The sequence below is a fragment of the Capra hircus genome, chromosome 19, assembly GCF_001704415.2.
Source record: "Capra hircus breed San Clemente chromosome 19, ASM170441v1, whole genome shotgun sequence".
Taxonomy (NCBI): domain Eukaryota; kingdom Metazoa; phylum Chordata; class Mammalia; order Artiodactyla; family Bovidae; genus Capra; species Capra hircus.
This window is the reverse complement of record NC_030826.1, coordinates 37,589,370-37,605,223: the sequence shown is the minus strand read 5'-3', so window position 1 is coordinate 37,605,223 and position 15,854 is coordinate 37,589,370. Positions and strand designations below refer to the sequence as shown.

General features: G+C 48.7%; 1 protein-coding gene across 1 annotated transcript; it reads right to left on the bottom strand.

The window, feature by feature from the left end:
* Window positions 11,714-13,153, bottom strand: HOXB1 (homeobox B1). The gene is made up of 2 exons (XM_018064938.1): window positions 12,570-13,153; window positions 11,714-12,119 (listed from the first exon to the last, which is right to left on the bottom strand). The coding sequence occupies exons 1-2, from the start codon at window positions 13,147-13,149 to the stop codon at window positions 11,791-11,793; spliced, it is 909 nt and encodes a 302-aa protein (XP_017920427.1). The 5' UTR covers window positions 13,150-13,153; the 3' UTR covers window positions 11,714-11,790.

The following is a 15,854-nucleotide window of genomic DNA, read 5'->3' as shown; positions in this document are numbered from 1 at the left end:
AATCAGGGGAATCTCCCTTATAAATTGTGATCTTCCCATTGCAAGTGGTGCCAACTCCAGAATATGGCAGTGAAGATTGAATGAGGGTATAAAGGATAAAGTCTTTACATTCCTTCCATATCCAAGCTTTTTGTTGCCCTTTTGCCCACTTTTATTTGTCCCACTTTCATTCTCTTTCTCAGATGGGCATCAGTGAGTTTGAAATAAGCAAGGAATTCCCAGCAGTTCTCAGCTTCAGCAGTGATATATCTTGGAAAACTTACACACCTAAGGAGAAACAAAAGACTCTTGGATTATGTTCAAGAAGTGTGTGGGGAAAGAGAGAAGGGAACAGATTCCATCTCTCTCTATGAGCTAAGAAGCAGCTAGATGGCCATCAAAATATCCCAAGGCAATGTTGATTTGAAAGCTGGGTTAGTAGTTAAAGGTATCTCATTATTGGGAAGGTGTTTCTCTCTACATCTGCCAGTTCAGTTCAGTGGCTCAGTCATGTCTGACTCTGCAACCCTATGGACGGCAGCACTCCAGGCCTCCCTGTACATCGCCAACTCCCGGAGCTTACTCAAACTCATGTCCATAGAGTCAGTGATGCCATCCAACCATCTCATCCTCTGTCGTCCCCTTCTTCTCCTGCCCTCAATCTTTCCCAGCATCAGGGTCTTTCCAAATGAGTCAGTTCTTCGCATCAGGTGGCCAAAGTATTGGAGTTTCAGCTTCAGCATCAGTCCTTTCAATGAATATTCAGGAGTGATTTCCTTTAGGATGGACTGGTTGGATCTCCCTGCAGACCCAGGGACTCTCAAGAGTCTTCTCCAACACTGCAGTTCAAAAGCATCAATTCTTCGGCTCTCAGCTTTCTTTAAAGTCCAACTCTCACATCCATACATGACTAGATGGATGACATGACATCCATACATCCATGGCTTTGACTAGATGGACCTTTGTTGGCAAAGTAGTGTCTCTGTTTTTAATATGCTGTCTAGGTGGGTTATAACTTTTCTTCCAAGGAGGAAGCATCTTTTAATTTCATGGCTGCAATCACCATCTGCAGAGATTTTGGAGCCCCAAAAAAATAAAGTCTGTCACTGTTTCCACATCTATTTGCCATGAAGTGATGGGACCAGATGCCATGATCTTCGTTTTCTGAATGTTGAGTTTTAAGCCAACTTTTTCACTCTCCTCTTTCACTTTTATCAAGAGGCTCTTTAGTTCTTCTTCACTTTCTGCCATGAGGGTGGTGTCATCTGCATATCTGAGGTTATTGATATTTCTCCCAGCAAACTTGATTCTAGCTTGTGCTTCCCCCACCCCAGTTTCTCATGATGTACTCTGCATAGAAGTTAAATAAGCAGGGTGACAATATTCAGCCTTGATGTACTCCTTTCCCTATTTGGAACCAGTCTGTTGTTCCATGTCCAGTTCTAACTGTTGCTTCCTGACATGCATACAGATTTCTCAAGAGGCACGTCAGGTGGTCTGGTATTCCCATCTCTTTCAGAATTGCCACAGTGTGTGGTGATCCACACAGTCAAAGGCTTTGGAATAGTCAATAAAGCAGAAGTAGATGTTTTTCTGGAATGCTCTTGCTTTTTCGATGATCCAATGGATGTTGGCAATTTGATCTCTGGTTCCTCTGCCTTTTCTAAATCCACCTTGAACATCTGGAAGTTCATGGTTCACAGACTGTTGAAGCCTAACTTGGAGAATTTTGAGCATTACTTTGCTAGTGTGTGAGATGAGTACAATTGTTTGGTAGTTTGAGCATTCTTTGGTATTGCCTTTCTTTGGTATTGGAATGAAAGCTGACCTTTTCCAGTCCTGTGGCCACTGCTGAGTTGTCCAAATTTGCTGGCATATTGAGTGCAGCACTTTCACAGCATCATCTTCTGGATTTGAAATAGCTCAGCTGGAACGCCATCACCTCCATTAGCTTTGTTCTTAGTGATGTTTCCTAAGGCCGACTTGACTTCGTATTCCAGGATGTCTGGGTGAGTGATCATTCCATCATGATTATCTGGGTCATGATGATCTTTTCTGTATAGTTCTTCTGTGTATTCTTGCCACCTTTTCTTAATGTCTTCTGCTTCTGTTAGGTACATACCATTTCTGTCCTTTATTGAGCCCGTCTTTGCATGAAATGTTCCCTTGGTATCTCTAATTTTCTTGAAGAGATCTCTAGTCTTTCCCATTCTGTTGTTTTCCTCTATTTCTTTGCACTGATCACTGAGGAAGGCTTTCTTATCTCTCCTTGCTATTCTTTGGAATTCTGCATTCAAATGGATATATCTTTCCTTTTCTCCTTTGCTTTTTACTTCTTTTCACAGCTATTTGTAAGGCCTCCTCAGACAGCCATTCTGCTTTTTTTCATTTCCTTTTCTTAGGGATGGTCTTGCTCCCTGTCCCCTGTACGATGCCACGAACCTCCATCCATAGTTCTTCAGGCACTCTGCCTATCAGATCTAATCCCTTGAATCTATTTCTCACTTCCACTGTATAATCGTAAGGGATTTGATTTAGATCATACTGGAATAGTCTAGTGGTTTTTCCTACTTTCTTCAATTTAAGTCTGAATTTGGCAACATCTGCCAGAGGTCTGAACAAAAACGCCTCTCCTCTTTGCCTTTACAATCCCTTAAACCTTAAAAACCCTTCATTAAGCTTGCAGAATTGTGTGTGTGTGTGTGTGTGTGTGTGTGTGTGTGTGTGTGTGTGTGTGTTGGGAGGAAAGGAAAGTCCTTTCTCTCCAGGTTCATCTACATAGAAAGATTACTATTCACACATATTAGGGACCCATTAGCTTTTCTCTCTCCTTTTCCAATCAAGAACTTTGGACCTCAAGAGAGAATGGACCTTATGATTCAGGAAACAGCTCTCACTTCCAGGCTGAAATGGAAACAGGCAGTAAGGGTGCTCAGTGAGACCCATTCTGACTCAAAGAAAACTATCTATGTCTGGAGCCCTGCCTCAGTTGAAAGGAGAGGATGGAAGAGGACTCCTGACCTCAGAGAAGAATCTGAGTTATGTCTCAGCAACTGAACAAACATTTACACTTGTCACCAAAAATAAAACTGAAAACTAAACTTGAGAGTTCTGGGGAGAGAGAAAAGAGAGAGAATCCTGTCCTTTCTTGTTTTCCAAGGGAGAAATCTGAGATTGGGAGCAGCTCAGCCCCTGGCCAATGCAGAAGATGTAAAAGCAATAAGTTTTTGTACTGATTAAATTAAATTCAAACCTAGGACCCTGTTTTTCAGAGAACTACATGTAAGAGGGCTGGAGGGAAAGAAAGAGTAAAGCAAAACATTTTTCCAGCTTCCACATCCCTTTGACTTGGAGACAGTATTCAAAGAGAGGAATTTTTAAAAACAAATTTTTTTCTCTAGTGAAACAGAGGGAGTTTTTCATAAAGGGAGGATTCTGGAAGACACTCTGATTATTTTTGGTAGATTTATTTAACACGGTTTTGATTTTTTTTTTTTAATAGGATGTTGAAGAACCCAAAGCAAGGACTGATATTGGGCACTAACTGGATGCTTTTTTTTCTTTTGTTTTGTGTCTGTCTCTCTGTTCTTCATCATTACATTCTAGGGATAAGCATAAGCTCTTTTCCTTTTTTCTACTCAAGGTAGGAAGACTCAGGTAAAGTCTACTGAACTCAGGTCCAAACACCCAAATGAAAACCAGGTGGGGAAAAGCAGCCTTCCAGATCTCTGGTACTCTGTGAAGGAGAAGTCCTGTTTGGGATTGTTTGCTTGTTTCACTTTCTCTTCATTTTTGCTTTCCCACTGAGTGCATAGCCACATGCCACCCAACGTGGAGAAATGACTCATAACTTGCCTCCTTTCTTTTCATTTCTATCCTGGGAATTCTGTAGAGATGGATTAGAGGGAAATGTTTTTAGCAAAAGGCCCTCTTCCTTTTCACCTCTATGCAGACAACTTTTCTTCAAAACTTCATTTTATACCACTTAACAGTCAAAACATAAATTCCAAAGAGTGAAGAGAAAGAGAACCTTCTCACGCAGGTCACATTACTTGTCTCTCCAGACTGCTTTCTCTGACTGTTGCAGCCAGAACTGTGTGCAGAACTGTGTACAAGGTCTGTTTGGTTGTAGTTTGGAGGCACAAGTAACAATGCTTGTTTATAGATAGGTCTGCGAATGTGTGAGAGAAGTTGGCATGTCTCTTTGGGAATGTGTCAAGGTGTGGATTTCAACAGGTTTTGAAATGTGTGGCAAGGTAAGCATGCAAACCCTTTCAAAGGTGTCTTTGCAATCCTCATCCAATGCACCCAAATCACTGAATTTGAATTGCTGAATACAGACCCCCTGCAGGATTAGGAACTTGCCTCACCCCACCCATCCTTCAGAGAAGGCGTGGCCTTCCTGCCTTCCTCTAACTCAGGGTAGTGTCCCTCCTGCCAGGCCCCAAAGATGGGGACTGAAAATTGAATTCCGAAAAACGGCGGAGTGAAGTGGAGAGACAGTGGAATAACTGGAAGTGGTGGAGGGTGGGAAGCTCGGGGCTGGAGAAGATCATGGGACAGCTCTTTCTGTCAACTGCCATCCTGTTTCTTCACACATGCCTCGGAGGCTTTTCTTCTGCACAGCTTGATGTCCAGCTTCTGCCTCTTCGGACTCCCCAGCCCCCAAAACATTAGCTTCCAGCAAAGGCTGTGTCTGAAACGGAGAATCAGAGAACTCTGGTTAAAATTGTCAGAACCATGCCTAGGACTCTTGAACCTTTGAGTTTTTTCAGGTTACTGCTGAGGAATTCCCTCCCCCAACTCCATTCTTCTTAGGGGGCCCTTGATCTAGAAATCTAACCCCAGAGAAGAACTCCAGGGGCTGGAGGTGATTTTTTATTTTCCATGACACTTTTGCTTCCTTTTTCTTGCTTTAAGTTAGGTGACCAGGATCCAAATGTGTAGGGCTACAGTGGGAGTAAGCAAGAAGATGTCATTAATTCCCAGCAATTTCCAACAACGGTAACTAACCACACCAGAATGGATAATCTTCCCAAGAGTTCTGAGAAACTTCCAGTAGATAACCATTATTGCCCTTGACTTCTGTTAAGCATCAAAAGTAATGCTCCCCTCAATATTCTCTTTCAGACCGAAACAAACCCAAGCACTCCCGTGTGTGATTTCACTTTATTGGGCCTAGAAGGGGAGGACATCCCAAACATTTTCAGAAGAGAAGACCTTGGTCAATTGGTATATAAAGGACACAGCACTCTGTGGAGTTGAGTGATGCAGAAGAGAAAGGAAGGCTTGTTCACAGCGGAAGCACCTGCCTAGATCTCCCTCCAGAAGGACAGTTTCTTTATTTTCTATCAACATTTCTACCAATCTAAACATCCAGCTGGGCCTTCAAACCCTTGACATTTCTAAAATTGAGTCTTTTCTTGAGTTTACACTTGCTACAGTAAAGGAAACTCAAACAAAACAAACAAACAAAAACTCTATGGGTGAGCCCTGGGAGCACGCTTGTTCTGAAGCTGCAAAGGGAACTCTGTCATTAGCCTGAGATAAATACCCCTAATGCATGAACGGAAGTCGAAGAAGAAAATGCCTCCTAAGTCCCTATCCATCTACCTTCCTACTTTCATTATTTTCGTATGAATCCATTGATCATGGTAACGCTCTTGGACTAATTTAAACGTCTGAAACGACATCATTTCAGAACACCATTCTGGGGAGTGATCGACTTCTAGACAAGAGGAATTTGCTTCAATATTCACTTGTCCAACAAATATTTGCTGAGCATCTACTAGGTTCCAGGCATTGTTGAAGGCACTAGAAATGCAGCAATGAGCAAAACAGAAATCTCAGCTTTCATGCATCTTACAGTCTAAAAAGTTAGGAAGTTAGAGGCTATTTTCATAAGTGGATGCTGATAACATACATGTCACTTCTTTATTGTCTTGGGGCTTTTAGTATCTCTGGAAAGAGAGTCCAAGCTATTACAAGTTTACCAAATTTTTCTACCATTAGATGTAGTTCAATAACACTAATAACATGGCCCTTTGCAGTTCTGGATCATGTCCCCAACCTGACAGTCCCATTTTAGCCAATCTCCATACACCCCTTCTCCAAAAAGACAATCATTTGCTGAGTCGTCTCTCCTCTGGGAGGCCCAGGCACTGGTCCAGCAAGAGTGGAGAGACCAGGGCATGACCCCACGACCGGGACCCTTCCCCCGCCCTCTGGCCTCCCTTGGACAGGCAGCTCCTCTGGGGCTGGGGGGTGGGGGGCTGCAAGCCATTCAGGGCTGAACTCTCCATGAACCAGGAAGGGAACAGGGTGGGGGCTGCCGAGTAGAGCCAGCAGGAGCTGGCTGGGGAGGCCAGGCTTCTGGGCAAACCTCTCTGGCTGAGTAAATACTGAGCTGCCTCATCTCCAAGGTGGGGGTTGAAATGGAGCTGTCAGGCCAGAGTAAACTGAAGGGAACTTTGGGGCCTCTGAGGAACAGAAGGCACATGTTTTGTGGGGCTCCCTCCCTCCTACGTTCTCCGTCCAGGCAGAAAGAGCTATAGGGCTCAGAATTGTCTAGACCCAGGCCAGTGATCTTGAGAGCTGGAGGAAACTGACTGGAGTGGGTGAGGGAGAAACAGTAATTTTAATTAGCTCTAACTAAGCCCGTAGGCTATATACAACATGATGCTCTCCCCACCCCTCCTTACCACCCCCTACCCTGACCAAGTTTAACATTCTTTCTCACTTCTGTCTTCTGTTATTAGAAGGAAAGACGAGTAAAGCTGTAGTGAGATAATGCAACTTATATTAAAGACTGGGAAAGCAGGCACAGAGAGGTTAAGTGACTGATTCAAGGACGCCCTTGGTAGAGGAAGCTCTGGTCTCCTGACTTCCTAAAAAAAGTCTTTCTTCTTTGTAGCACCTGATCTACTTATTTCCCAATGAAGAGAATGACAGTGGCTGAGAGGTCCTACTTTGAATGGAAGTCAACAGCTGCTTGAGCCATTCTGTTCTCCCAGGAATGGACATTAAATATTTTGCATCTCCAACTCCTGTTCTATAAAACCGCAAAAGATGAAGCATCTGGAATATTGCGGTTGAGTCACGTGAAGGAGGCCATGCAAGGAAGCTCACAGAGCTAGGGCCGAACCATCACAAAATATAAACTGGTACAATTGCAGGGGGTGCCAAAGGCGCGGACAACAGTGAGAATGTGCTCCCAGAATTATGCAGTGAGACTGTCTGGCCCAAAGTGTGTCTCATTCCGATGTTGCGCTTGCTATGAACTAGTATTCTGTGGGGCTACCCTGAACATCTTCATTCATAACTGTTTTACGTCCCAGCAGCAAATTCCATGGTTATGGTGCCACATGAGTCTGCAGGTACGGTGCTGGAGGCTGAAGGTTAGAGAATGTCTGCTTCTAGCATACCGAGGCCAAGCACACCTCAAAAAAAAATGTCTTCTATGAATACCTAAAACAGAAAACCTCTACTGTACACTGCCAGGCAGGGTTCTAAGCATGTCTCTTGTATCTCACTTATTCAACTTCCCTCATTTTACATCTGAAGAAACAGAAGTACAGGGAAACTATTAATGGGCATAAATTCACTCACCCAGTTGATAAGAGAACCACACTGAAACTAAGGGGAACCACACTGAAAACTAAGCTACACAGAGCCCTTGCCCTCCACTGCTCTAAATTAGGAACTCAACGTGTCCGCCTTCAGGACTTCTGACCCACCCTCCCAGCAGAGAAGGGAGAGACAGTGCTGGAGGCTCTGACAACTCTCCTCTTCTGCAGGTGAGTGGGCTGAGACCTGAAGGAAAGGGTCTTAGCCAGACCCACCTGAGTATTCTCAGCTGCTCAGAAGGGAATCCCCTCTACCTGTCCTTAGCTCCAGAACCTGTCTATAGTCTCATCCACCATTCAGGGATCAGACAAGACACAAGTGTGAGAAGTGAAAATGTGTGTGTACCCCGAAGGGTCAAGATGTACCCTGGAATTAATTAAGGACATGTTCCCCTTAATAATTATAGGTGTTATCATGCCTCACATTTATTTATTAGGGACTGCTCCCTAATATGTTATACATATAAACCTATTTATTAATATCAACCCTATGAAATAGATGCCCATCTTGGAGGAAATTAAACTGGGCAAACTGCCCAAGGCCACAAGGTTGTGAGAAGCTGGGCCCACCATGTAACCTCCACTCCACCCAACCCTCTGAAGGATTTGAACCCACGTATCTTGGCCTTCCTCTCAGGTTCATCTGGATCTCTGCGCTCTTAGTCATCAGGAGATGCCCCTAGCCTCCCCACCTCCTCCACGCCCCATCCCACCAACTCCCCTCCAGCAGCCCAGTGGTATTGGTGCAGGGAATATTCATAACAAAGACATCCACGTTAAAAGTGAGAACTTCAGGGCTTTTTAAATCTCTTTTTCTTGTCTCTCTCATCCAGATCAAAGGGCCTCACACTGGAAGAACAAACGCTGAAGAAAAAAAGCAAATGAAAGAGGAAAAGTTCACACTTAGGGCTGAGAAACAGATGGTGCAGAGGGTTGGGTGGAGTGGAGACTACATGGTGGGGGAGGGGCTGGGAGCTCCTCCTCAGAAACCTTGACAATCTTTCAACCTGAGAACTTCCCCCCAATGAAGAATGGGGGGAGGGGGGCATGTATCTTTATTACAAGAGTTTTATTTTCAAAACAGGAGACTTTTTGGAGATCTTGTAAATGGAGGTGTTGGAATGGAAGCCTTTAAATTGTGCAGAAAATGTGTTTTCAGGTTTCCTGGTAAATAGAATTCCCTTTGCCCCATCAATGGCTTTGAAAAATCCACCTATCTGAAAGGCATGGTGGAGACTATGAAGGAAGCAGCATGTCATCTATTCTGGAAAGTTTAACAATGTGTTTTTGCTTGTTTGATTGTTTGTTTGTACCAGCCACTCCTTTGTCATTTTAGATAGGGAAATATCTAAACCTTTTGTTTCTGCAATAAATAACTTCCGTGTAGACCAGTCTGAGGCCTCAGATAAGTAGGATTTGGGGAGAGTACAAAGCAGGAAAGGAGTTAGGATCAAAGAGGATGGGGGCGCTTGGATGTATTATGGATTCTTTTGAGCAAGCCTGTTAACAGAGAATTTTGCCCCTCATCCCTCCATGGGGGGGAAATCAAATGGTTCCTTCTGCTATGGCCAAAAACCCAATAGACCAACCTCCCCTAGGCTCTATGAACCCCAGTCTGAGGTCCAGGGTCATCATGCTTTGGGTCCTGCTCTAACAAAAGGTCCTTCCTCCTCCTTGATTTTCTACCCAGTGGCCCAAAGTTTGCAGGATCCAGAAATACCCCAACCAGAAGGCTCTATCAGCTGACATCGAATGGCTGCAAGCAAGGGGAGTTCTGTTTCCACATACACTGCTCTGTGCCCTGTCAAGGTGACCCCTTTGGGGAAACCGACCTTGGTGGCAATTTCAATTAAATGCAGAAAAACAAATAGATTTTTTTTTTTTAAGATAGAGGGCAAAGCATCAGCTTCTGGGAAATCTGGGCTTCCTCTTCCAAACCACTTGTTTTCTTCTCCAGCTGGACTGTGCAGTTATTGGTAACTTGGCCTCTCCTATAACAGCACTAGTTTCATTAGGAAGCAAATGCTCGGCGTTTCTTGCGCACACTGCTAATCTTTTTCGCTCCTTGTCTTCCTTTGAAAGGTCGAGAAATCAATAGATGGAGTGGATAAGACGCCCCCTTGGTCCTGCTGCTCGCTCCCAGCTGTCCTGGTCCAAGGCACTGGGGCTCCCGGGATCCCCGGAATCAATAAACCGGGCGGGAAAGCTGACGGTTTGCTACCGTCTTGGCGCTGCCCGACCCTGGCCCCCTTCCCTGCCCCCATCTCCGCCGACCAAAGGGGACCTGTGGTCAGTGGGACCCGCCGGGAGACAACTGCTCCCACCACGGGCGCGGTGTCGGCTTGTTTGGAAAGCCTGGGGGCGCTTCGAGGTAAAAAGGTCAGCGCGGGACTGGGGCTTACCTCCTCCGCCCACCCCAGGCCCTCCGGGCTCCAACCTGCCGCTGTCTCCCCCGCACCCCACCGACCCCTCGGCCCTTTCGCCGCGCCTCCCGCGCCGTCCAGCGCTGGAGACCCGGGCGGTCTCTCTCAGCCGGATGGACCGCACTTCCGAGGCAGCGGGTACGGCCGGAGTCTCCCAGCCGCGCCGGCTCCCGGGCGCCGATGTCCCGCTTGGGTGGAAAGGCGCCGGCCTGGGGGCGGGAGTGGAAGGGTTAACCTGTGTGCCAGTCTGAAGTTTGTCGGGCGACGCACCCTCTGACCTTCTCTAAGCAAGAATTGGCGGGAACGGGCCAGTACGCAGTCTTCCCAGCAAATATTTACTGAGGCCCACTCTATGCCAGGCCTCGCTCTGGATATGGGGGAAGGAAGTGGGGGAAGGGGTAGACGGCCCTTCCCTTCGCCTTTCCCCAACTTCCTCCTCTTTTCACACCCTTTTCTGTTCTCTCCAAACAGATCCACTATTCTCCTTTCCTGCCCTCCTCCTCTCAGGAAGGTCTCCGAACTGTTTCCTCCCTACCTCCTTTCCCCTCCAGGTCTTCCTGGAGGACTGACTCTGTCAGATTAAGAAACCTAGGACCCGGTTCTGCCTAGGCCCCACCCAGTAAGTCCTTCTCTTTACCCAACTGAGATCATAAAGCTCAGATGCTTCCAGCTCAACCAATTTGTATCTATTCTTTCCTCATCTCTCCCCCAGCCCTCTTGGAGAGAGCCCGCTTAACCCCTAGACAGGAGCAGAAGATGCTGGAGGAGGGGAAAACAGACTTTATTGAAATGAGGTAGCTGGAGGTACAGAGAGAACCCGGTTGCTTGGGGCTCAGGTTTCCAGAAAGAGTGGTGGCTCCACTGTCCCAAGGTTCAGAGGAATGCTTGATGCTGGTCGGAGCTCTCCCTGCACCTGGGCCTCCCTGGGCTGCACCAGGGGTGGGGGTGGAGATGAGGAAGAAGGTCCTGGCTTTTCCAGGAGGCAATAAATAGGGGAGGAACTAGTTGGGGCGAGCCTGCGCCTTCCTGGTAGAGGCTTGCTGGGGTCCAGCCTCAAACAACATTCCAGAAGTCTCTGAAGTACCAAGTTCCAAAACACTTTGGTAGCTTCGAGATAAAGTCGCCAGGGCTGGGGTGGGGGCAGGTCTCAGAAAACAACCTCTGGAGGCCGCTAGTGCAATACAAATGTGCCAGGAGGGGGTTAATAGGGTTTGATGGGGGTGGTGGGGGGAGTTTTTTGGTCTGTCACAAGGCAGCTGGTGCTATTGTAAGGTCTGTGGCAACTAGAGAGATTAAGCATTGGTCATACGCCAGCACCCAAATACCTCCCACACAGGAAACCTTCTCTCTGTCCTGGGCCTAGAAGGGGGAGTTAGGATAAGAGTGCATGAGAGGAGGGTCCTCGAAGCTCAAAGGCACTGGACTGAACAAATGGAAGTTGGAAGGGAAAAGAGAACCTGGGAGGTTGGGACTTGCTCCCATCCCACCCGAGGGCTGATCCCTAGATTAGAGGCAGAGGGAAGCCCTTCCCTCACATTAGACAGGTTGGGTCTCCCATGCCTCTGGTCTGGTAGGGTCCCCAGCCATCAGCACCCTGCCCAAACTGGAGGAAAGCAGTCCCCCATTCCTCCCAAAGGCAGCTCTGAACTGGCGCCCCAGCCTAAGTAGTCGAGCTGAGGCCGAGATTAGGGAGAACAGAGGAGAGGGCTGGACAGGACTCCTCGTTTCTCTGGTGCTGAGGAGTCCCGGGTGGGAGGTTTAGTTCAGGAGGTGACAGAGCTGGGCGAAGCTTCCGGGGAGGTGCACGTGGACTGGTCGGAGGTGTCTCCAGTCGCCTCCTTGGGACAGCCTGGAGGGGCTGGGGGCACCCGGCCTCCCTCCCGCTCCCGCTTCTTCTGCTTCATGCGCCGGTTCTGGAACCATATTTTGACCTGCGTCTCATTGAGCTCCAGGGTGGCAGCGATCTCCACCCTCCGGGCCCGGCTCAGGTACTTGTTGAAATGGAACTCCTTCTCCAGTTCGGTCAGCTGCCGAGTGGTGAAGTTGGTGCGAAGGCCACCTGGCGCACCCAGGCCCAGCTCGGACACCTTCGCTAGGGGCGGGGCGAGAGAAGGGCCACGTCAGTTCTCTCCTCTTTCTCCTTCCCCTCCCCGCCCCCCGCCCCGGCCAGCTCTGCACCCCCAGTCACCACTCGATCCAGCTTCGGCTCTCAAAGTTTCCGTGGATCACCAGGCACCCCTCTAGGCAACCTGGAGCAGCCCCCCACACCTCCACCCCCCGGCTCCCCCTCGTCGGAACACCAGGTCCTGGGCGTGCGCTGAGCACACACATCAGGAAGTGCGGCTGTGTGTGGAGACTTACCCTTAAGGGTAACTGCGCACTCACTCGGTGGGGAGACCCCACCTGACCTGAGAGTGAGCACAGCGCTCTTACCTGCCTCTACCCGGTGTGCAGGCAGGAGCCCAGCCCAGCACACCTCCGTGCAAAAGCAGCAGAGCTGCTCTGAGCCCCCAGAGAGGGGGTGGCCACGTCTGAGCCCTACCTGTCTTGGGTGGGTTCCTCTTAACCTTCATCCAGTCGAAGGTCTGGGCTGGAGGGGTGCTCGTTTCTGACGCGCAGGCCGATTCCTTGTCCTCGGAGAGGAGATCAGCACAGGCCGGTGCAAAGCTCCCTGTCTGCTCGTTCCCATAATGGGGCTGCGGTGGAGGGTAGGGCCCTGGGCCCACTCCAGCGGTTCCATAGCCATCGGAGGACAAGGCCCCTAGCTGGGCCCCATAACTTGAAGGATGAAAATAGCCTCCATCTCCTTCCAGCTGGCCCAGAGGGTAGTACTGAGAAGACCCGTAGCTGGCACTGCAGGCAGCTGGGGAGTACCCCGAGGTCGCAGAGCTGGGGAAGGGCACCCCTAATGCCGAGGGTGGCTGTTGGGCCAGATAGCCTGAGTTCTGCTGGAGTGCAGAGCTGGGCAGCCCCCCACCATAGCGGGTCTCGCCTGCATAGCTGTCAACAGCGGAAGCCGAGCTGGGGGGGAAGGAGGTATGGGCGCTGTGGGCGCTGTAGGCGCTGGGTCCCCGGTTACAGAGTGGGTACTCTAAGAAGGAGTTCATCCTATTATAGTCCATGCGTGGAGGCCGCAGGAGGGTCGGCCCGTTTAGGGAAGACACCCTCTTGCCCTACAACCTTTCGGCAGTATGTCACAGCGCAGAAGCTTACATCCATGGCCTAACCCAGCTTGCCTGGGCCAGCGCTCCCCCAGGAAGGGGGTAGGGAGTGGGGGTGGAAGGGTGCATGTGATCTCTCCCAGGCCAATGGGCGCAGCGGGCCACAGTTTGGCAGCCCCAGCGCCCATCCATCACCCCCCAAGCATTAGCATGACAAAGACACTTCAATCACCCGCAGCCCATCCATCTGAGGGCGACATGGAAGCGTCAAAAACATCTTTCTTCAAAGACTTTTGGAAAGAAGGGACCAGAGGGAGAGGGGGCAAAAGTTAGAGAAATATTCAAGACTTTCCTCCCCTCTCAGTCCCCAAGGCCTTCAATAGGCTCCTAGGTTATTAGATTTGGACAAATTCAACCCAGCTGCCCTTCATTCTTCCCACCACCACCCCCTTCACCTCACAAAGGAGCAACCCCCTCCCCAAGTCTGTAGACCAGGAGATGGGGAATCCAGCCTCCTTTGCCCAGAACTCCCACTCTGAGTTTCTTTCTCCTAATTTGGGGTGATGGGCTAGAACAGCCAAGTCAGGTATGTTGTCTTGGGCCAAATGGATGACTGTGAAGGGAAAGGATGCAAAACACCTAAGGGTGTGAGGCATGGCCTAGAATCTAGAGAAAGAATTCATTAAGTGAGGGGTGGGAAACTGGCATTTCAAGGAGCAAGACAAGATGACAGCACTGCGGAGAAGAGGATGAGAAATGCCCCATTCCCCTCTCCACCTCGCCACATAACCACTCTCTCCTCATTCACGCATCCATTTCTCTCCCTCAGCTTCTTTTTATATTCTCTCTGTCTCAATCCATCTCTCTGTTCCTCCATCTCTCTCCATATTTATATTCCTTCCCTACCTATCCATCAACTCATCTCTCCGGATGTATTTATCCTCTCTCTAGCCATCCATAGCTGTAGCTGGCTCGCTCACTCAGACTCAAATAACTCCCTGTGTCTCTCCAGAGAGCCACAATGAGCACAGAGCTAGGTGATGTTTACTTACAGGTGAAGACGAGGGAATTTTTATTCTTTTCCTGAAATGTTTTAAACTAGTGTAGTGCATTCTTCTGGTTCCTTCCTGCCCCACACCCCTCTCCCCCAAAATCCCAAGCCTCAAATCCATAAATTCAATAGCAGTTACATCTTAAAGATTACTCAAGTTTCCAATGAATTTTCTAGAATAGATCAAAGGACTTTGCTTAGAGAATGGGAGCTTCCGTGTGGCGGTCTTGAGGCTCAGGAGGGGAGTCTCACCCCTTTCTTCTGGGTGTGTCTGTTGGGTTATGGTTGGGGGCGGGGAGGAGAACAGGAAGTGCCTCCTTCACTCGGTTCAGACTGAGATGGAACTAGAGGGAAGCTCTTAGGTAGAGCCCATTGATTCCCCTCCTCCAGACTCTGGGGACAAGAGCTTGGCGCAATCTAACACCCACGCTCATTTGTAATCTGTCAGGGTGTCTGCCTGGCTGAGGCCTGGGGCCGGGGCTAGGGCAAGTCCAGGAGGGCAAGAGTTCAGAAGAGGATCTCTGTAAACAACTGAGCTAAGGGGAGGAAGGGAAAGCAGGTGGGACAGGCCCAGGGAGGACCCTCAAAACTTCTCAGGTTTCCCCACCCCAGAAAGGGCAGGGCGAGTCCTCCTCTCTGCAGGGAGGCCCAAAGTTGTCTCTCTCAGTCTCTGTGTCGCTGCTCCCTCTTTCTGTTTCCCAGTTCCCTTGCTTTGCCTGTTCTCTCCTCCTTTCTGTCTCTATCACCAGACTCGCACTGCCTTTCTCTTTTCTTAATAACTGTGAGCCTTATTTAGCCCCCAACTATGAAAAAGCTTAAAGCATTTCACAGGACCCCGGCTTCCCTCCCTCCTCATGTGTACTCTGCTTCAGAGGAGCAGGACAACTTGTGGGGAGGGACCAGCTGGCAACTCTTTGAAGAGAGATGCAGTGGGGGAGGGTGAGAGACTGTTCAGTGCCAAGTGATGAGGATGGACAAAGGAAAGGAGGGTTGAGGTGGGAGGTGGAAGTTGGGGGCAGGCGGTGGCTGCAGAAGGATTGAAGAGGAAAGGAGTATTGAGGTGAGAGCAAGCATACTTCTATTGCCCTTTTTGGGTTGGTAGATGCTCCCAACTGTTTCCTCTCACTTGAAGATGTCCTCCACAGAGGCCTTTGGAAAAGAGGGAAGTAGGGAACCAGGGTTTCCCTTCAAACCTCACATCTGACCTGGCTGCCCTTCTTCTGGGAGACTTGAGACTCCACTTTCCACATTTCCCTCCCAGGGAGAACCTCCTCACCTCATCCCTCGCTCTTCTAATCAAGGAAACAATCTGAGGTCTAAAAGAAGAAGTAAATTTCAAATCAGATTGACAAAAGAGTAGAAATCATCCTGGGAGTTGGGGAAATGAAGTTTCCCTAGTTAACAGCTGAAGTCACCAATAGTCTATTATAAATACAGAAGGAAAGGGGTGGAGCAAAAGTGCCTCAAGTTGTACTATCAAGTGCAGTAATTGTTTAAGCCTCAGCTTCCCAATTCATCCCTGAACCTTGCTACCTTCTCCTGTGTACCAGAAAGATGAAAACTTTCCAGATTTCCTGCTGGCTTCCCTGGTAGCTCAGCAGTAAAGAATCCTCTT

Excerpts from the sequence above, each read along its gene's own strand:
- HOXB1 (XM_018064938.1), bottom strand. The coding sequence starts at position 13,149 with ATGGACTATAATAGGATGAACTCCTTCTTAGAGTACCCACTCTGTAAC. Across the intron at positions 12,120-12,569 it reads GAGGAACCCACCCAAGACAG|CGAAGGTGTCCGAGCTGGGC; the intron begins GTAGGGCTCAGA and ends CCCCGCCCCTAG.